The 21,318-nt window shown below is 40.5% G+C and overlaps 2 protein-coding genes and 1 long non-coding RNA gene across 3 annotated transcripts in view; 2 read left to right on the plus strand and 1 right to left on the minus strand.

Annotated features, from left to right (window-relative positions):
* The first annotated feature begins 3,062 nt into the window (after window positions 1-3,062).
* LOC135509004 (NADH dehydrogenase [ubiquinone] flavoprotein 2, mitochondrial-like) lies at window positions 3,063-16,018 on the plus strand. Its single transcript, XM_064929284.1, has 8 exons — window positions 3,063-3,203; window positions 3,768-3,830; window positions 7,316-7,378; window positions 7,616-7,732; window positions 8,103-8,271; window positions 11,386-11,495; window positions 13,617-13,693; window positions 15,818-16,018. Exons 1-8 carry the CDS (start codon window positions 3,099-3,101, stop codon window positions 15,909-15,911), a joined length of 798 nt encoding a protein of 265 aa, XP_064785356.1. The 5' UTR covers window positions 3,063-3,098; the 3' UTR covers window positions 15,912-16,018.
* LOC135509078 (uncharacterized) lies at window positions 7,441-17,625 on the minus strand. Its single transcript, XR_010450885.1, has 2 exons — window positions 17,384-17,625; window positions 7,441-8,267 (listed from the first exon to the last, which is right to left on the minus strand). It is a non-coding gene; the product is annotated as an uncharacterized LOC135509078 (long non-coding RNA).
* A 321-nt stretch (window positions 17,626-17,946) lies between these two features.
* Window positions 17,947-21,318, plus strand: part of LOC135518641 (ankyrin repeat domain-containing protein 12-like) — a 66,559-nt gene continuing 63,187 nt past the window's right edge. The window contains 1 exon segment of the mRNA XM_064943790.1: window positions 17,947-18,133. The gene's annotated coding sequence lies outside the window, so the exon portion shown is untranslated.

Below are 21,318 nucleotides of genomic sequence, written 5' to 3' on the forward strand. Positions count from 1 at the left end.
TTGTGGGGGTATCTTTAAGTTGTCACTGTATTAGACTAAACAGAGGTGATTTGATGAAGTTGAAATGGTGCTGGAATGGCAGCTCCTGTTTTCTTTGTGACTTGCTGTCACGCTCTGTGGTTCCAAATCGTTCAGTCATTTAGTGGTCCGAAAATATTGTAAACGTTAACTTGCTTGACCCTGCTGTCGATCATGTAACTGTTTGTTACATCCAATATGCTTTGTGGACTTGTTCTCCGGTTCTGTGATGAAACAAAAGTGTGGTTGAATTTATTCTGCCAGTGTCTTCTTATTGTCTCGGTCTTTAGGCTTCTATATCACGGTGTCAAGGCATATGAACTAACAGGTTATAGAGCAAACAAGGCAATTATCACAACACGTAGGTTGTAATATGGCTGTTTCCCCTGACTTGACTTCCCCAGTGATTTTACCCGCCGCTACTGAAGATCATACAGTTTCTGGATGACTCCGCCTTGCTGGCTCCAACTTGTAGTCCTCATCTCACGTTGCCGATCCAGCTCCGCCTTGCTGGCTCCAACTTGTAGTCCTCATCTCACTTTGTCGATCCAGCTCCACCTTGCTGGCCCCGACTTGTAGTCCTCATCTCACTTTGCCGATCCAGCTCCACCTTGCTGGCTCCAACTTGTAGTCCTCATCTCACTTTGCCGATCCAGCTCCACCTTGCTGGCTCCAACTTGTAGTCCTCATCTCACTTTGCCGATCCAGCTCCACCTTGCTGGCTCCAACTTGTAGTCCTCATCTCACGTTGCCGATCCAGCTCCACCTTGCTGGCTCCAACTTGTAGTCCTCATCTCACTTTGCCGATCCAGCTCCACCTTGCTGGCTCCAACTTGTAGTCCTCATCTCACGTTGCCGATCCAGCTCCACCTTGCTGGCTCCAACTTGTAGTCCTCATCTCACTTTGCCGATCCAGCTCCACCTTGCTGGCTCCAACTTGTAGTCCTCATCTCACTTTGCCGATCCAGCTCCACCTTGCTGGCTCCAACTTGTAGTCCTCCGTTTCTCGCTTTTGTTATCCATGACCACCATAGTATAGGTTTATCATTCTCTATACCTTATAGTCCAATACATTATCCATGACCACCATAGTATTGGGCAACTGCTATTGGAGAACTCATCTGGTTTAGAAACTCATCTGGTTTAGAAATCAAACTCTGGTTATCTTATTCCAGAGCACATTGTATAACTGTTTTTAGAGAAGATCGTACTGCAAGGTATGCTATATGTAATCGCTAATATGCGTATGCAGCTGTCGTTTTTACACCTCCATTCTAGCATACATGTCACACCCCACACTTTCTAGCCTCTTTTAGAATCATTTTTAATTATTTAATTTTTATATAAAAAAATTCAGATCAACTATTTACATTGTTACATAATACAAAACAGAACGCAGGTATTAACGAGAACACAAACACACCCCCCCCAAAAAAAACATCTATGAAAGTAATAAAAGAAGATAAACAGTCTTAGTATATTCACTCTGAAAATAAATCTTATTGTAATGATGTTATTCTTGTTATTCATTAATGTTATAATAAGTTAGTGCAATTCAAATCAGAAAACGGTGTAATTTTGGTATAGAATTTTGGAATTCTGGTATAGAATTTTGGAATTTTGGTATAGAATTTTGGAATTTTTGTTTGTTTTTATAAAGTATTTGGCAACAAGAAATAAAATAAAAATCACAATAATTTCAATGGTCTTGTTATCATTGCAATAGTAACATGTTATATCCTTCATGTCAAATACATGGGTAGTGTTCATATTGGTAAATAGGTATGCAAGGTTTTCCCAAAATTCTGACACACATTTACATTCAAACAACAAGTGAGAGATTCTCACCTACTTTTTTTTTTTTTTTCAGAGAAAGCGCAGATATCATGAACATCCACAAATTTGGATAACATAGAATTACATGGATGTATCTTATGTAAACATTTTAAAGTGCACTTCCTTAACTTTGTTTGGTATACAATATTTGTAAGGCCTCAACCATACATTTTTCCAGACAATGTCAGGAATGAGCATGTTCCAGAAAAATGTTCCTCTCGGTGTAAATTGGTTTTGTGAATGAAGAATTTGTGCTATACATTTATTACAACAAGATTTCTCAAGTAAGCCCACGCCTTCCAATCTGAGTTCTGGATGAGCGTGACATACTTTCACACTCGTCTCTAACATGTAGGCTCAGCTTTCCCAAACAGTCCCATTATCAGTCAGAATGTTGAACAAACTTAACTTCAATTTACTTGACCTGTTGTCCTGATGATTTTATCCATATGTCGGAGGTAATCTGATACAAAATATCCACAGGGAAATGCTATCAACCCGACCTTCAGTATGCTGGTTTTTATTTCAGTTTTTTTTATTTTCAATACTGATGCAATTCGCATGTGACAAACACTTGCACAATATGGCTGAGACTAATCTAACCACAGACCGAAAGGCAAACAATTCCTGCTGATTGCGAGGAAACGTGCTTTGGTTACATTCGGCTATTGTTGACATATTGTGCATCACATCAAGAGATTGAAAATACAATCAACAGAACCTACGTGCGAGCGCAAAAAGGTAGGCAAACAACACTAATGTGGATACCTTATCTCCACCTCCCGTCATCAGAAGGACCTACAGCATGTACACCCTGTACATATCATTGTATTCCACATTCTGGCTTGTAGAGACAATTGCGTCTTTTTCTAGGGCGACTTCGGGTCAGAATGAAAATCCATGGAACGAAACGGGGAGGGGCCTAACTTCATTTGTCCAATAGAAACTCTTGTTTTAACGTTCCACCACTGTCAATGTCACCATTTTTAAAAAAAGACGCTCATATTGCTGAACAATGGTGTATACAGAAAGATACACATGTCCATGCAAATACTGACCGTTACATCAGCCTAATAATCTTATGTGATCGTTCACATAAATGGAGATACATTTGGACAGAGAAAAACAAAATTGTAATAAGCGTCACATTTCTGATCATGTTTGATCTGTGGTCGATTAGTTTCACTTCAGAAGGAAACACGTTGCGTAAACCAGACCCTCTCAATCGAGAGGACCGTAAATCGATGTCAGCCCTTTGCTGTCGTCCAATAAGTGTTGTATCAACGGGACAAAACTACGCTGTCAAGATGTTTTTAACTTCTGCAATTCGATCTGTTGTATCGCAAACGGTATGGTTATAACAATGTACTCATGTTATACTAACATTATCAGTCTTATGATCAATCATTACGTTTTATGAGAATTGAATGAAATATGTTGCATGACACTTGACAAGGGCAAGCGGCCTAGCTAGCGGCATGGCTAGCTAACGAGTAGCTAGTTACACCAACCAATGTTACACTTTCATTTCGAGTCATGATTTAGTCAAATATTAATATGAACAATAATGTTGATTGAACGATTGTGAAAATATATCTTGTCCTTGTCAGTTCGCTAGCTAAAGCTTCCTGACTGGCTAACTGAGTTAGCTAGCGTAAAAGAGCCTTGCATAGTTTGCTGGCTTACTAGTAAACAAACATACACTGTTCCTTGGCTAGTTTGCTTCACGGCTACCTTACAACTTCTTAATCGTTTTGAATCACAATGGTCATAATTATAACTGGTGCCTCATACTGCCAAATTGTCCTGTTGGTATTGAAGTCTTTATTAAATTCGTTTTGGGTTGGTATCGCATAGAATCAAACCTTATTCACACATTAACATCTTCTTCTGTCACTGTTCCGTCTTCTCAGTCCAGGCAGGTCAGGAGTCTGCACCAGTCCGCTGCCAGAGCTGGAGCTGGGGGCATCTTTGTGGTGAGTGCAGCTGTGTAGGATCTGTAACCTCGCTGATTTCTTACTGTACCATGGGCGGCAGGGTAGCCTAGTGGTTAGAGCGTTGGACTAGTAACCGCAAGTTCAAATCCTCGAGCTGACAAGGTACAAATCTGTCCTTCTGCCCCTGAACAGGCAGTTAACCCACTGTTCCTAGGCCGTCATTGAAAATAAGAAAAAACATAACATATGCCCAGGCTTCTTACCTTCCAAGACGAGATTTGGAAGTATGGCCACACAAGGCTAGTCTGGGTACCAGTCTCTTTAGTTAACATTCCACTCCTTGCCATTCATCATTTGCCAAAGAGACTGGCGTTTCGGCAATCTTAACGTTCAATAATGCAGACGTATTTACGGCACAGTTGTTGATTGCTAGTTGGAAACAACATGAATATTTTCCATGACAACATTATGGAATATGGGGTGTGTGCAAATTTGATTATTTTTAAAGAATAACAACAAACAATAATGCTATGATCTGCTGCGATAATACAAGATCATGTTGTTCAATGTGGCTAGAGAGGACTCCGTAACGAGTCTCCGTATCATGATAGCTATAGCTATACAAGATGCAATTGAGCTCTGTTTACTTCGGTTGCATCCCATAAATGGAGGAAAAGAGACGGGAAGTGGTACCCAGCGTCATTCCTCGCATGGCCTTCAGAAAGTATTCACACCCTTTTTCAGCATTTTGTTATATTACACCTTGAATTTAAAACTGATTTAGATTTGTTTTGGTCACTGGCCCACGACACACTATCACATCATGTCAAAGTGGAATTGTTAATTAGATATTAGTTTAAAAAAATGTTTTTTATGCAAATGAATTATATGAAAAACTGAAATGTCTTGAGTCAAGTATTCAACCCTTTTGTTATGGCAATAGGTCACATAATAAGTTGCATGAACTCACTCTGTGCATTGCAATAATGGTGTTTAACAAGATTTTTGAATGACTACCTCATCTCTGTACCCCACACACACAATTATCTGTAAGGTCCCTCAGTCAAGCAGTGAATTTAAAACACAGATACAACCACAAAGACCAGGGAGGTTTTCCAATGCCTCACAAAGAACAACAACTATTGGTAAAATAAAAAGAGGACACAAAATATCCATTTGGGCATGGTGTAGTTATTCATTACACTTTGGATGGTGTATCAATACACCCAGTCACTACAAAGACACAGGCGTCCTTCCTAACTCAGTTGCCGTAGAGGAAGAAAACCACCTGTCCTGAATACATGTATTTTGTGTCCTCTTTTTATCCTTCCTAACTCAGTTGCCGTAGAGGAAGGAAACCACTTGTCCTGAATACATGTATTTTGTGTCCTCTTTTTATTTTACCAATAGTTGTTGTTCTTTGTGAGGCATTGGAAAACCTCCCTGGTCTTTGTGGTTGTATCTGTGTGGGTCAAATCCAATACAACACATTAGAGTACCACTCTGCATATTTTCAAGCATAGTGGTGGCTGTATCATGTTATGGGCATGCTTGTAATCGGTAAGGACTGGGATGGTTTTCAGGATCATTTGTTTTTCCTTCATGGAGCTAAGCACAGGCAAAATCCTAGAGGAAAACCTGGTTCAGTCTGCTTTCCACCAGACACTGGGAGATAAATTCACCTTTCTGCAGGGCAATAACCAAAAACACAAGGCCAAATCTACACTGCAGTTGCTGACCAAGAAGACACAGAATATTCCTGAGTGGCCTAGTTACAGTTTTGACCTAAAGTAGGGATGACCAGGGATGTTCTCTGTTTAGTGAGTCCTCCAGATCAGAGGCAGTAGGGATGACCAGGGATGTTCTCTGTTTAGTGAGTCCTCCAGATCAGAGGCAGTAGGGATGACCAGGGATGTTCTCTTGATAAGTGTGTGAATTGGACTATTTTCCTGTCCTGCTAAGCATTCAAAATGTAATGTACTTTTTGGTGTCAAGGAAAATGTATGGAGTAAAAAGTACATTATTTTCTTAAGGAATGAAGTGAAGTAGAAGTAGTCAAATATAAATAGTAATGTACAGATTACCCCCCCAAAAAACTTCTTAAGGAGAAATACTTCAAAGTACTACTTAAGTACTTTATACCACTGGCTAACAAAAGACTATGATGTGACTAACACTAAGAACCTTAAGTCAATATGAACATATCTCCAACAACAAGGCCATGGCTTGTTTCATACATGTTCAAGTACACTGTTGTCAAGGTCTGGCCTCCTCAACTATATGAACCAGCCTTTCATACGCATTGCATCATGCAACTACTGTAGGCTGTTATAAAATATAAAGATATATCTGAATATATTGCGATACTCTACTGTATATACAAATATATATATTGCGATACTCTACTGAATATACAAATATATATTTGCGATACTCTACTGTATACACACATGTATATATTGTGATACTCTACTGAATATACAAATATATATTGCGATACTCTACTGTATATACACAAATATATATATTGCGATACTGTATAAAGACATATATTGCGATACTGTATATACACATTATATATATATATATATATGTGATACTCTACTGTATATACAAAAATATATATTTATATATATATATATATTGTGGTACTCTACTGTATATAGAAAAAAAACTTTCCCTGTCACTAGATGTCATGTGTTAGTGGTTACTGTTGAAACAACATCACATGGTTGTTGCTTCTACTCAGGTGATGGAAACATGGCATGGTAACAGTCCCTTGGCATAGAGACATGTTGGCATGGTAACAGTCCCTTGGCATAGAGACATGTTGACGTGGTAACAGTCCCTTGGCATAGAGACATGTTGACATGGTAACAGTCCCTTGGCATAGAGACATGTTGGCGTGGTAACAGTCCCTTGGCATAGAGACATGTTATATTGTCTTTTAGAGAAGAGATTCAACAAAGCCCTACCTACGTGAGCCAAAACCATAGTTTGTGCATGTTTACGATGACCATTTTAACCAGATAACACCAGGATAGGACTGTTCACAAGGGGGCAGTGGTACATTTCCTGTTGTGCCAATATGGCTGCGCTTACACAAGGTGTGTAATTCAGAGATTTCCCCCCCACTAATTGGTGTTTTTGACCAATCACATCAGTATTTTTTTTACAAAATTGTTTTCAGAGCTGATCTAATTGGTCCAAAAAAATATCAGAATTGGCCTGTGAACTCGGCTTATGTTGTTGGATACAACACTCATATTGGTGTAGATAAAATAAAAAGGCTATATCTCAATCACCTTGGGCTTTCCTCTCCCCATAGTGATCTATGGGGGGGGGAGATTGTCCTTTTCCTGATGAGTTGGTAGCTTTACTAATTGAACATTTTGAACTAATTCAATATGTTTTTAGTTTGGTAGATACTGGTTAAAAACTGACTTATGAAGGAAGTTTTTTATAGGCAAGTCAGATTAATAATTAATGAATGATTTAATCTGCTTGTTTTCTTTCCACTGCAGCACAGAGACACACCTGACAACAACCCAGATACTCCATTTGAGTTCACTGTGGACAACCTGAAGGTGAGTGGATGTCAAGAGCATTGTTATTTAAAGAAATGACTGCAAATCAAGACTAAAACAACAACTATTAAAACACCGGTTTATTACAATGTAAATCGCATCAATTTCACATCTTTTAACTTTGACATTTTTTTTTTTTATGAAAAGGAAGCTTTTATAAAACAATCACATTTTCTCTTCTTATCAACAAACCACATCCATATAGAGTCACTAATGAAAGCCGTTTGTTGTTTTTAGAGGATTGATGCTATCATTAGTATGTACCCAGAGGGCCACAAGCAGGCCGCCACCATCCCCGTGTTGGACCTGGCTCAGAGACAGCATGGATGGCTCCCCATCTCAGCCATGAACAAGGTAAATCAATCAATCAATATCCCCATCTCAGCCATGAACAATATCCCGACTGGGGCATCTGTTTGCTTCAGAATAGAGTATGTTAATCTGGTTTGCTTTTTTGGAGACATATTTTTAAAATAGGCATAATCAGAATGAATGAGTGATGTGCTGATGTAGATTTGTTGAACCACAGAATTACGTAGAATCTCTATTTGCAGACCAGGGGCGTGATCAGTAGGGACGAGCCATTTAGAAACCGACTCCATCATCCATTACTGGACTGATTATACTTAAGTCAATGCTACACCTTTTTGTGTTAATGAGCCTCCATTTTTTTTTTTTTTTTTTTTTTTTTTTTTTAAACATACATTTTCCTCTCTTCTCCCAGGTGGCCGAGGTGCTTGAGGTCCCTCCGATGAGGATCTATGAGGTAGCGACGTTCTACACCATGTTCCTGAGGCAGCCGGTGGGCAAGTACCACATCCAGATCTGCACTACAACTCCCTGCATGCTTTGCGACTCCGACAGCATCCTGGAGGCCCTCCAGAACAAACTGGGTAAGAGATCGACAGGTGGACCCAGACATGAAAGGGGATCAAAGTGAAGATGGATAAACAAATGTTGATTTTATTATTGTTTATAGGACAGATGAACATGTCTGTGTGGCCATTTGTTGTTGTTTTTTTTAACTCACATGGAGGATAGGGTAGGAGGATGGGTTATTGGCCATTTGGTTTGTGATAGGCCAGTAGGAGGATGGGTTAGGATAGGCCAGTAGGAGGATGGGTTATTGGCCATTTGGTTTGTGATAGGCCAGTAGGAGGATGGGTTAATGGCCATTTGGTTTGTGATAGGCCAGTAGGAGGATGGGTTATTGGCCATTTGGTTTGTGATAGGCCAGTAGGAGGATGGGTTATTGGCCATTTGGTTTGTGATAGGCCAGTAGGAGGATGGGTTATTGGCCATTTGGTTTGTTTGTGATAGGCCATTTGGTTTGTGAGGAGTAGATGGGTTATTGGCCATTTGGTTTGTGATAGGCCAGTAGGAGGATGGATTTGGTTTGTTAGGCCAGTAGGAGGATGGGTTAATGGCATTTGGTTTGTGATAGGCCAGTAGGAGGATGGGTTATTGGCCATTTGGTTTGTGATAGGCCAGTAGGAGGATGGATTATTGGCCATTTGGTTTGTGATAGGCCAGTAGGAGGATGGGTTATTGGCCATTTGGTTTGTGATAGGCCAGTAGGAGGATGGGTTAATGGCCATTTGGTTTGTGATAGGCCAGTAGGAGGATGGGTTATTGGCCATTTGGTTTGTGATAGGCCAGTAGGAGGAGTAGGATGGGTTATTGGCCATTTGGTTTGTGACCTCACATGGAGGGGTTATCCTGGCCGAAAGGATAATTTCTTTCTCCATAAGCTTAAACTTGATGAAAACTTGTCATTTAGATGTTTCTATAGGCTATTGACATAGTCAGTCACCTCGCTACGTTACATTTTTAAGCTATCCAAAACAACTTTGAGATGCAACTCCATCACATTCATTGTTTGATTGGGATATATCCATGCATAAAAAACGATGAAAGTAGCCTGTAGACCAAAGTCCTATTCATAGAATAGAGCGAGAAGGGAATATAGGATATGTTGTTTTTAACTACAAGTAGACACAAGATGCACTACATGACCAAAAGTATGTGGACACCTGATTCTAAAATTCAAGGGTATTAATATGGAGTTGGTCTCCCACTTTTGCTGCTATTAACAGCCTCCACTCTTTTGGGAAGGTTTTCCACTATATGTTGGAACATTGCTGTGGGGACATGCTTCTATTCAGCCACAAGAGCATTAGTGAGGTCAGGCACTGATGTTGGGCGATTAGACCTGGCTCACGGTTGTCGTTCTAATTCATCGCAAAGCTGTTTGATGGGGTTGAGGTCAGGGCTCTGTGCAGGCCAGTCAAGTTCTTCCACACCGATCTCAACAAACCATTTCTGTATGGGCCTCACTTTGTGCACAGGGGGCCATTGTCATGCTGAAACAGGAAAGGTCCTTCCCCAAAACTGTTGCCAGAAAGTTGGAAGCACAGAATCATCTAGAATGTCATTGTGTGCTGTAGTGTTAGGATTTCCCTTCGCTGGATCTAAGGAGCGCGAACCATGAAAAACAGCCCCAGACCATTATTCCTCCTCCACCAAACTTTACAGTTGGCACTATGCATCCGGGCAGGTAGCGTTCTCCTGGCACTCGCCAAACCCAGATTCCTCCGTCGGACTGCCAGATGGTGAAGCGTGATTCAAACACTCCAGAACGTGTTTCTACTGCTCCAGAGTCCAATGGCGGCGAGATTTACACCTCTCCAGCCGACACTTGACATTGCGCATTGGTGATCTTAGCCTTGTGTCTGGCTGCTCGGCCATGGAAACCCATTTCATGAAGCTCCCGACTAACAGTTCTTGTGCTGACGTTGCTTCCAGAGGCAGTTTGGAACTTGGGTAGTGAGTGTTGCAACCGGGGACAGACGGTTTTCATGCGCTTCAACGGTCCCGTTCTGTGAGTTTGTGGGGTCTACCTCTTCCTGACTGAGCCGTTGTTGCTCCTAAACGTTTCCACTTCACAATAACAGCCTTTACAGTTGACCGGGGGAAGCTCTAGCAAGGCAGAAATTTAACAAACTGACTTTGTTGGAAAGGTGGCATCCTCTGACGGTGCCACGTTGAAAGTCACCGAGTTCTTCAGTAAGGCCATTCTACTGCCAATGTTTGTCTATGGAGATTGCATGGTGGTGTGCTCGATTTGTATACACCTGTCAGCAACGGGTGTGGCTGAAATAGCCGAATCCACTCATTTGAAGGGGTGCCCACATACTTTTGTATATATAGTGTAGTTAGTGTGTCCGAAATAAGATAATGAAGAATGGGTGTAGGCTATAGTCTATAGCTGTGAGACTGTTCTTCACTGCTCGACACCAGTCCAGTTCAAATAGGGTAAACCATCATCTGTCACATTACATTAGTCACATTAGTCAAAACTGTTCGCTGCTCTGGCCCCCCAATGGTGGAACAAACTCCCTCACGACGCCAGGACAGCGGAGTCAATCACCACCTTCCGGAGACACCTGAAACCCCACCTCTTCAAGGAATACCTAGGATAGGATAAAGCAATCCTTCTCACCCCCCCTTAAATGATTTAGATGCACTATTGTAAAGTGGCTGTTCCACTGATGTCAGAAGGTGAATTCACCAATTTGTAAGTCGTAAATGTAAATGTTACCAATCGACAATGGCTGTCAATCGTCGTAGTTGGATGATGCTATTGTAATATCGCCCAACCCTAGTGTACGCAACAGTAATGGATTGTTTAGAGTAGAGAATTAAGCTTGCTTCAGAGAACTAAGAATCAATTAAAATTATTTTTCACTACTACTTAAAGATGGCTAAACCTACTGTATATTTTTTGTGTGAATATTAAGTCGTTTCTTTTGCAGTGTCAAGATGCTGGGTTCCAGTCGGTTTCTACTCTCTTGCCAACTCTTTATCCAATTGTCATGCAGAACATGTTTGGCTTGACAATGTCGTTGGCAAAAGCACAAACTGATCTGGGATCAGTTCACCAATCCTTCTATCAGATCAGTCTTATAAGCCAAAACCTCTTCCTCCTCCTCCTCCTCCTCCCTCAGGCATCAAGGTAGGAGGGATGACTGCAGACAAGATGTTCTCTCTAATAGAGGTGGAGTGTCTTGGTGCCTGTGTTAACGCTCCCATGGTCCAGATCAACGACAACTACTACGTGAGTATACTGGATCTGGCCAGGAACCTCACCATACTTCTGTGCCGATACAACATGTATTGCGATTCAATACTGTGATTTTTTTTTTTTGATTTATTGTGATTCGATGTTCCAAACAATATTGCTTACCATATGTCTGCTGCAGAGGAACAAGAAACCCATGAGAAAACACGTTTTGATCAGGCATTGAAATAAAAGTACTGAAAACAAACAGGCTCCCGATTTAAAAAAAAATATGGAGAACAAGTTGTGAAGGAAAAACACTGGGGTTTTGGTGCAGCGGACGAGCACCAAGATAACACTGAGATATTCTCAAAATGATACCTGCAAAAATATTAGAGTAGTTGGTCTCTTCTCTAGTTCTCCATTAGTACCGTCTGTTAGTTGGTCTCTTCTCTAGTTCTCCATTAGTACCGTCTGTTAGTTGGTCTCTAGTTCTCCATTAGTACCGTCTGTTAGTTGGTCTCTAGTTCTCCATTAGTACCGTCTGTTAGTTGGAAAACCACTAAGGCTCTCTGTAAACCACAACCCTCGTGCTGAATTAAGAATTAACCAGAACTGATTGTTTTTTTTTGTAATTGAATAAATATAGCAATATAAATTTCACTCATTTAGGTTATCGAACTGGTTTTATGTGTCAGGGTAGTTTTACTGGGTAAATCGACTGGTTTTATGTGTCAGGGTAGTTTTACTGGGTAAATAGACTGGTTTTATGTGTCAGGGTAGTTTTACTGGGTAAATAGACTGGTTTTATGTGTCAGGGTAGTTTTACTGGGTAAATAGACTGGTTTTATGTGTCAGGGTAGTTTTACTGGGTAAATCTTTTATGTGTCAGGGTAGTTTTACTGGGTAAATCGACTGGTTTTATGTGTCAAGTTTTACTGGGTAAATCGACTGGTTTTATGTGTCAGGGTAGTTTTACTGGGTAAATTGGTTTTATGTGTCAGGGTAGTTTTACTGGGTAAATCGACTGGTTTTATGTGTCAGGGTAGTTTTACTGGGTAAATTGGTTTTATGTGTCAGGGTAGTTTTACTGGGTAAATCGACTGGTTTTATGTCAGGGTAGTTTTACTGGGTAAATCGACTGGTTTTATGTGTCAGGGTAGTTTTACTGGGTAAATAGACTGGTTTTATGTGTCAGGGTAGTTTTACTGGGTAAATAGACTGGTTTTATGTGTCAGGGTAGTTTTACTGGGTAAATAGACTGGTTTTATGTGTCAGGGTAGTTTTACTGGGTAAATAGACTGGTTTTATGTGTCAGGGTAGTTTTACTGGGTAAATAGACTGGTTTTATGTGTCAGGGTAGTTTTACTGGGTAAATAGACTGGTTTTATGTTTTACTGTCTGGTTTTATGGGTAGTTTTACTGGGTAAATAGACTGGTTTTATGTGTCAGGGTAGTTTTACTGGGTAAATAGACTGGTTTTATGTGTCAGGGTAGTTTTACTGGGTAAATAGACTGGTTTTATGTGTCAGGGTAGTTTTACTGGGTAAATAGACTGGTTTTATGTGTCAGGGTAGTTTTACTGGGTAAATAGACTGGTTTTATGTGTCAGGGTAGTTTTACTGGGTAAATAGACTGGTTTTATGTGTCAGGGTAGTTTTACTGGGTAAATAGACTGGTTTTATGTGTCAGGGTAGTTTTACTGGGTAAATCGACTGGTTTTATGTGTCAGGGTAGTTTTACTGGGTAAATCGACTGGTTTTATGTGTCAGGGTAGTTTTACTGGGTAAATAGACTGGTTTTATGTGTCAGGGTAGTTTTACTGGGTAAATAGACTGGTTTTATGTGTCAGGGTAGTTTTACTGGGTAAATAGACTGGTTTTACTGGGTAAATAGACTGGTTTTATGTGTCAGGGTAGTTTTACTGGGTAAATCGACTGGTTTTACTGGGTAAATAGACTGGTTTTATGTGTCAGGGTAGTTTTACTGGGTAAATCGACTGGTTTTACTGGGTAAATAGACTGGTTTTATGTGTCAGGGTAGTTTTACTGGGTAAATAGACTGGTTTTATGTGTCAGGGTAGTTTCACTGGGTAAATCGACTGGTTTTACGATGTAGCAGGATGGTTTCATTGTCTGAATATGGATCTGTGATGTGTTGCTGCCCTCTGGCTTACAGGAGGACCTGAGTCCTAAAGACATTGATCAGATCATTGACGAACTGAAAGCTGGACAAGTCCCTCCTCCTGGACCCAGGTATGAATGTCTATCGCCTCATATCATATTTACGGTCCTGTGTTTTGCTCAATTGTATGCCGTAGTAAGATTTTATCCCTTATTTTAAAAATGTAAGCAATTGACTGAGGATGGTGCTCGACCATCTGACAAAGAATTTGGGAAGTTTGATGAGGACGTTTAATTTTTTTAAATGTTTAAAATCCAGACATGTGGCATGATTGCGAGAAGCACAGGCTCCTAACTCATATAACAGCATGTTGTTCAGCAGTGAACTGTGTCGAGGACATAGGACTGGACTTTGCCTATCCATACAATGTAACAGCACATTACTTGTCTAGCAGCTTTTTTATTTTTTTAAATTTTACCTTTATTTAACCAGGCAAGTCAGTTAAGAACAAATTCTTATTTTCAATGACAGCCTGGGAACAGTGGGTTAACTGCCTGTTCAGGGGCAGAACGACAGATTTGTACCTTGTCAGCTCGGGGGTTTGAACTCACAACCTTGCGGTTACTAGACCAATGCTCTAACCACTCGGCTACGCTGCCGCCCCGCTGAACTATGAAGACTAACGTTTTGACACGCACTGGTGATTTTTTACAACCGGTTGATCGTTGGATCAAAATCGATAGAGATCTAAGTAAACTATTGTTTTGTGTGTGTGTGGTGCATTCAGAAAGTATTCAGACCCCTTGAATTTTTCCAACATTTTGTTACATTAGTCTTATTATAAAAAATGTATTAAATTGCCCCCCCCCACCCAATCAACACACAATACCCCATACTGAAAAAGCAAAACACATGTTTTTAAAAATGTTAATAAATTTATTATAAATGTTAAAAAAACTGATCAATTACATAAGTATTCAGACCCTTTACTCAATATTTTGTTGAAACACCTTTGGCAGTGATTACAGCCTCATCTTCTTGGGTATGATGCTCCAAGCTTGGCACACCTGTATTTGGGGAGTTTCTCCCATTCTTCTCTGTAGATCTTCTCAAGCTCTGTCAGGTTGGATGGGGAGAGTCGCTGCACAGCTATTTTCAGGTCTCTCCAGAGATGTTCATGTCCAGGCTCTGGCTGTGCCACTCAAGGACATTCAGAGACTTGTCCCGAAGCCACCCCTGCGTTATCGTGACTGTGTGCTTAGGGTCACTGTCCTGTTAGAAGGTGGAGCTTAGCCCCAGTCTGAGGTCCTGAGCAGGTTTTCAGCAAGGATCTCTTTGTACTTTGCTCCGTTCATCTTTGCCTCGATCCTCACTAGTCTCCCAGTCCCTGCTGCTGAAAAACATCCCCACAGCATGATGCTGCCACCACCATGCTTCACCGTAGGAGCACTTAGGACCTCAGACTACGGCGGACTTCCAACAGGACAACGACCCTAAAGACACAGCCAAGATAACGCAGGAGTGTTTTCGGGACAAGTCTCTGAATGTCTTTGAGTGGCCCAGCCAGAGCCCGGACATGAACCCGATCGAACATTTCTGGAGAGACCTGAAAATAGTTGTGCATCAACACTCCCCATCCAACCTGACAGAGCTTGACAGGATCTGCAGAGAAGAATGGGAGAAACTCCCCAAATACAGGTGTGCCAAGCTTGTAGCGTCATACCCAAGAAGACTCGAGGCTGTAATCACTGCCAATGGTGCTTCAACGAGTAAAGGGTTCTGACTACTTATGTAAATGTAATGTGTCCATTTAAAAAAAAAATAGATTTTATACATTTGCAAACATAAAATTAAAAAAAAAAAAAAACGTTTTTGCTTTGTCACTATGGGGCATTGTGTGTAGATTGGACAGGATTTAATCAATTTTATAAAAAGGCTGTAACTTAACAAAATGTGGAAGAAGTCAAGGGATCTGAATACTTCCTGAATGCACGTATAATTATTTTAACATCTTCCTCTTTTTAACTACAAAACATAAACCTGCTGTGTTCACATTTGTTGATTTCTTTATGTAAAAGTAGTGGCCCCAGCCGACTTGTAAGTCGCTTTGGACAAAAGCGTCTGGGGGATATATTGATTTTTTTTTGTTGTTTTTTGTTGGGGGGGGGGGTCATTGTTGTTGGAAATTAATATAAAGTAGAAAAAAATGTGTTTGTCCTAAATGTAATAATTCTTCGTTGTTATTTATCTTCCAGGAACGGACGTTTCTCCTGTGAGCCAGCAGGTGGACTGACATCTCTGTCTGAGCCTCCTCCTGGACCTGGTTTCGGTGTTAGAGCTGATTTATAAAACACCTGAACAACAGGACGCCCAGGCCCAACTTCACTCGGGTGTTCAAAGTGTATGAACTTAATAATAATAATAATAATGTAAATAAAAATGTCCATTTAATTGTGCTTTTGGTGTCTGTGTCAATTTGTATTTGAGATTATTAGAAGGCATCCTTGCTATTTTCTTTGGCAATAAAGTTAAATATAGGTTGAAAATGAGCACAGATTCATAGACCTACTGTGTATATATATGAACAGCACCTTATACAGTGCACTACTTTTGACCAGGGCCCATAGGATGTAGTGCACTACTTTTGACCAGGGCCCATAGGATGTAGTGCACTACTTTTGACCAGGGCCCATAGTGCTCTGCTACACAACTATTTTCAGGTCTCTCCAGAGATGTTCGATCGGGTTCACGTCCGGGCTCTGGTCGGGTCCAGTCAAGGACACTCAGACTTGTCTAGTGCGCTACATAGGGAGGACGCACATCTATATAACATGGGGTGAGGGAGACCTCTCTCACTAAGATGTAAAGTGGAGCATTTATAATCAGGTAAATAAAATACCAATTTAATTGTTCTTGGTGTTGGATTGATTCTGTGTGTCAGTTGAGGTTAAAGACTTGCTAATTATCTCTTGATAATAAATGGATACATACAGCAATATTTACCTTAAATGGAGGTACCGTTCATTACGGGGAGGCAGGGTAGCCGAGTGGTTAGAGCGTTGGACTAGTAACCGGAAGGTTGCATGTTCAAAGCCCCGAGCTGACAAGAACCCACTGTTCCTAGGCCGTCATTGAAAATAAGAATTTGTTCTTAACTGACTTACCTAGTTAAATAAAGGTAAATAGAAACAGCCGTGATTTGACAAAAGTGAATCTCCTTTAAAAATAACCCGAGAAAGAATAGGATCAAGAATCAATCTGTCAGCGGCTACATTTCACACAGCAATTACAATCAACTTGATTTATTTTATTGAGAGCGAAATTGAACTACTGAGTGTAAAGTCAAATGCACGTACACAAACACTGTTGTGAAACCTACATTTGCGATGCATTGCCTCTTTAAGCAGATAGCCTTGACAGATATGGTGCAATGCCCCCATGTTCAAACCATGCCAATGATCATCTAAACGAACCCTAAACAAAGACTCCTCTATGTTACAACCGACTCTGTCATCTCCTTTCAAGCCCGGATGCTGATTGCTCGTCGCCGTGTATAAACCACTGCCCCTCCCCCCATTCAGATTTTTAAGCTTGTTTTCTTCCGCAATGTAATATTCCCCTACCGCGCATGCGCTTTAATAGACATCTAATGCAAATATCACTGCGCCACAACAATCCAATGTAGCTAGAGTGGCGGAAAGATGCAACACATTTACGGAACTAGTATACAAGTCTATACATTCAGTTACAATTTAAAAAATAATAATTGTATTGAAACAATTTAACAAGACAGGACGTTTCCACTGCACTAGTTTGATTACCTGCTTGTGTTACTTCTTCATCCGACACGTTCGAGAACATTCCCACCGGCCGCAGAGTCGAGCGGAAAAGATGACGTCACCGGCTCTCTCTCTCTCTCTGTCTCTCTCTCTCTCTGTCTCTCTCTCTCTCTCTCTCTGTCTCTCTCTCTCTCTGTCTCTCTCTCTCTCTCTCTCTGTCTCTCTTTCTCTCTGTCTCTCTCTGTCTCTCTCTGTCTCTCTCTCTCTCCCCCCGTCTCTCTCTCTCTCTGTCTCTCTCTCTCTACCAATGACACCCAACAAGGTTCAACAAGCAAAATACTCCCCATTCTCTTATATTTATATATATATATATATATATATATATATACATAAATTAAAAAAATACCACTATAAATATGCATGCTAGTAAATAACGATGGAGATGCCAAAGCCTTTCTATCAGATTTTTCTGTGTGTGAAATGTTTTAAAATGAGGTAAATCTGCTTGACATTACCCCCCCCCCGGGCTGAAGTGGACCACATGACCGCTCTCCGCCAATGGGACAGACGTTTGGCATGTTTTTCTGCGTGTGTGTGGGGGGGGTTTTCCTCCTTGGAGACGGACGGACTGTTTTCAAACCCACAGCAATACAACTGGGAAACAGACGTCAGGCTAATACAGCTACTGTTCATGTCCCAATCGTTTCAGGAAAATTACTCTTTATATTCACGTTGTTCATATTCATGGATGAACACGAATGAACAAGCGGAAAACAAAACGCATTGGGAAAGGTAAGCAGAAAGTAAGATTTTTTTATATATAGTATTTTTTTTTTTAAATTGTCCAATGTATCAGAACCCAGTTAGCCATCAGGCTAGTTAGCAAGGTAGCTAACTTTTGGACGTAACTGCGTTCAAATACATGTAATGTTATGACACAGCTGGCTAGATTTTGAGTTTGTTACGATCATGTGTTTTAGATACACATGTGTATATTTAGTTACAGGCATATTATTTTGTGGTTAAGCTGTTTTTTTGCGCAGAAGAATATGGAGAATTGTAACGTGTGTTTCTAGTGTCGAGGGCAAAACGGGTTGACAACTAGTTGGTTAGCTGGCTAGTTGGTTAGCTGGCTAGTTGGTTAGCTGGCTAGTTGGTTAGCTGGCTAGTTGGTTAGCTGGCTAGTTGGTTAGCTGGCTAGTTGGTTGGCTGGCTAGTTGGTTGGCTGGCTAGTTGGTTGGCTAGTTAGTTGATTAGCTGGCGAGTTAGCTGGCTGGTTAGCTTCAGTTAGCCGATGTTCATAGCGACGTTAACGAGGTGGAAAACGGCAATGGGGCTTTTCGCCTCAGCGGCCTTTTGTTTTATACTGTCTTGTTTTGTTCTCCAAACGTACCATAAGACTTCAAAATGTTCTCTAAACGTAACATGCTGCACAGTAAATTGACCAGCTCATATTCGCATGTTACGTTAGGAAACAAACTGGTTCAAAGTCATTTTTACGGTGGCTAAGCTAACTCACATGACAAAAAAAATAAAATAAATGTTTGCGCCCAACGTAACGTAGGGCATGATATTCTCTGAAAGATAGCTTAACGCTAACTAAAATAGCTGCAGTTCTGTCCATATGCATTTGTATTACAACTAAAATATTTGCCACATTGTATCTGCAATATGCACATTGTAGCAACAATGATTTGCAAAGCCACTGCACAGTCAAACGCGCTGACACCTTTACAGGCAGTAGCAGCCAATAATCTGGGGGTGTGTTGGATGATACAAAACTCTGTGTCTATGGTGCGACCGTCCTTCGCTCTGGAAACCTTTTGTCTAGCAGGACGTATCAATATATATATATATATATATATATATATATATATTTTACACTCACTCGGATCCTACGCAAAAGCAAGCCACTGGGTGCAGATGTGTCGCTGAAAATGACTTCAGACCATTCTCGTTCATGACAATGACAGACGAAACTCCTTTTACAGGATTGTAGCCGATAATGTATGCAGAATGAACTGTCCCCCCCCCCCCCCTGATGACATATCAAATCAGGGTGTTTTTAATTTCTACCCTCCCATGCTGTTGCAGTATTTTGTAAAGCCTAATATCAGTACAATTCAGGTTGGAAATGATATCACACTATTGTTTTCAGTGAGGCGGCAATGATAACACTGAATCTATGAATAGAGTTTCAAATAGGCCAACATTTTTTTAAAAATTCAATTTTATATATTAAATCATATTTCTTACTAAATATGTCTCGAACCCTACCTTAAATTGTAAAAGCATAGCAAAAATTTGTGTAATAAAGAACTTAATTACGGAAAGCATAGTGAATAAACTCTAGGTTTTCAGTCTTAATCACAAACATGTTGAAAACAACTACTAGTCCTAATATATTTTACCAGATATATTTGCTTACGCCATGAACTGTCATTTATTTGGCTCAATTACAGAATTCCGGTTTGAATGTCAAACATGGCGCGAATCAATATCGTGAAATAAGTTCTGACCCTGACTTCAATGATCATGTATTTAGTATTCACGTGCCTTTTATTTATCTTACTGTAATAGCCTACCTAATATTTAGTACCAACCTACGCCATGGCATTCAATACGCGGCCCACGAGACCAAGGTCCTTTCGGAGACCACAAAACATCATCACTTCTCAACAACAGTGACTCAATGACACTGAACTAAACAGGACAAGTATCTCCTGGTTCAAGTGCAGCACCTGGACAAAGATCAGCACGAGAGGAATAACAAATACAACATGTCTAGTAGCCCACTCTCTCCTATATATTCCGACCAGTCATTTGTTAACACTGGTACTGGCTTTCGATCTTGTAAGAAGAGATCAAGATTTATCCTTCATTTATTTATTGTGTAGTCAAGATTGCATTGCCATTTGACGTGTTTAGCGATTCTGATGCAGTGGCAATGACTTGCAGTTTTATGAAGCAATTCACATGTACATTTTAATAGCGAACCACATCACCTCGTCAACGTATGTTCCAGTTTGACATCTCAGTTCATCAGAAGCTTTAGTAACGACCGGCGAGCAATGGCAATGACAGGCAAACGCGTCTTGGACTCTCACAATGAGTATAATGCCATGTTTTGTGGCTAATTGGGTAATTTAATTTATCATTAAAAGGCCTTCAATATCATTAGTAAAACAGACATGTAATTTTTTTTAAAATATATATATTACCTGATTGTGAAATAATTGGTAACTGGTTTCACAATAGCAGAGGATCATCTGTAGCAGTGCTATTCAAGGCCTTGTAAAGAAAGGATGACATTCCTACGCCTCTTGCAATGCCACGATAGTGGTTTTGATTCTCGGGACCACTCGTACATGTATGTACTCATGACTGTAAGTTGCATGAAAAGCAAACGTTTATATTTAAACCTGTACATATTATACACCAGACCACCAACCCCCACTCAGAAGTGGACTAATGCCATTCCTGTGGAAATGGGAGACGAGAACAAAGCGACAATGTTTTTAAGAGTAGTGATGTTCAGTTTTGGGAACCTCATGATCCGATATTACCACGATACTTAGGTGCCGGATTTTCTATATGTTTTGCGTTTCGCTACGGAGATTTTTTTTTTTTTTTTACATTTTATTTATTGCGATTCGATGTTCCTAACATATTGCTCACCATATGTCTGCTACAGAGGGACAAGAAACCCACGAGAAAACACGTTTTGATCAGGCACGGAAATAAGAGGTGAAAACAAACAGGCTTGTTTTCTTTCTCCGCCCCTACCCACCCATCACAGCCTTTTCTCTGTTTTCATAGGCTACATCCATTGGTTAGTTTGATACCACAGATGTCTTGGTGTCCATTCCTGTGGAAATGGAGACATGAACATGATGGTGACCAACTCAGGGGTCTTTCCCGGTCGTATTTACTCGCCCCTACCTTATATCTGTTTACATACTGACCCATCTGCTGGT

Source organism: Oncorhynchus masou, chromosome 3, assembly GCF_036934945.1.
Source record: "Oncorhynchus masou masou isolate Uvic2021 chromosome 3, UVic_Omas_1.1, whole genome shotgun sequence".
Taxonomy (NCBI): domain Eukaryota; kingdom Metazoa; phylum Chordata; class Actinopteri; order Salmoniformes; family Salmonidae; genus Oncorhynchus; species Oncorhynchus masou.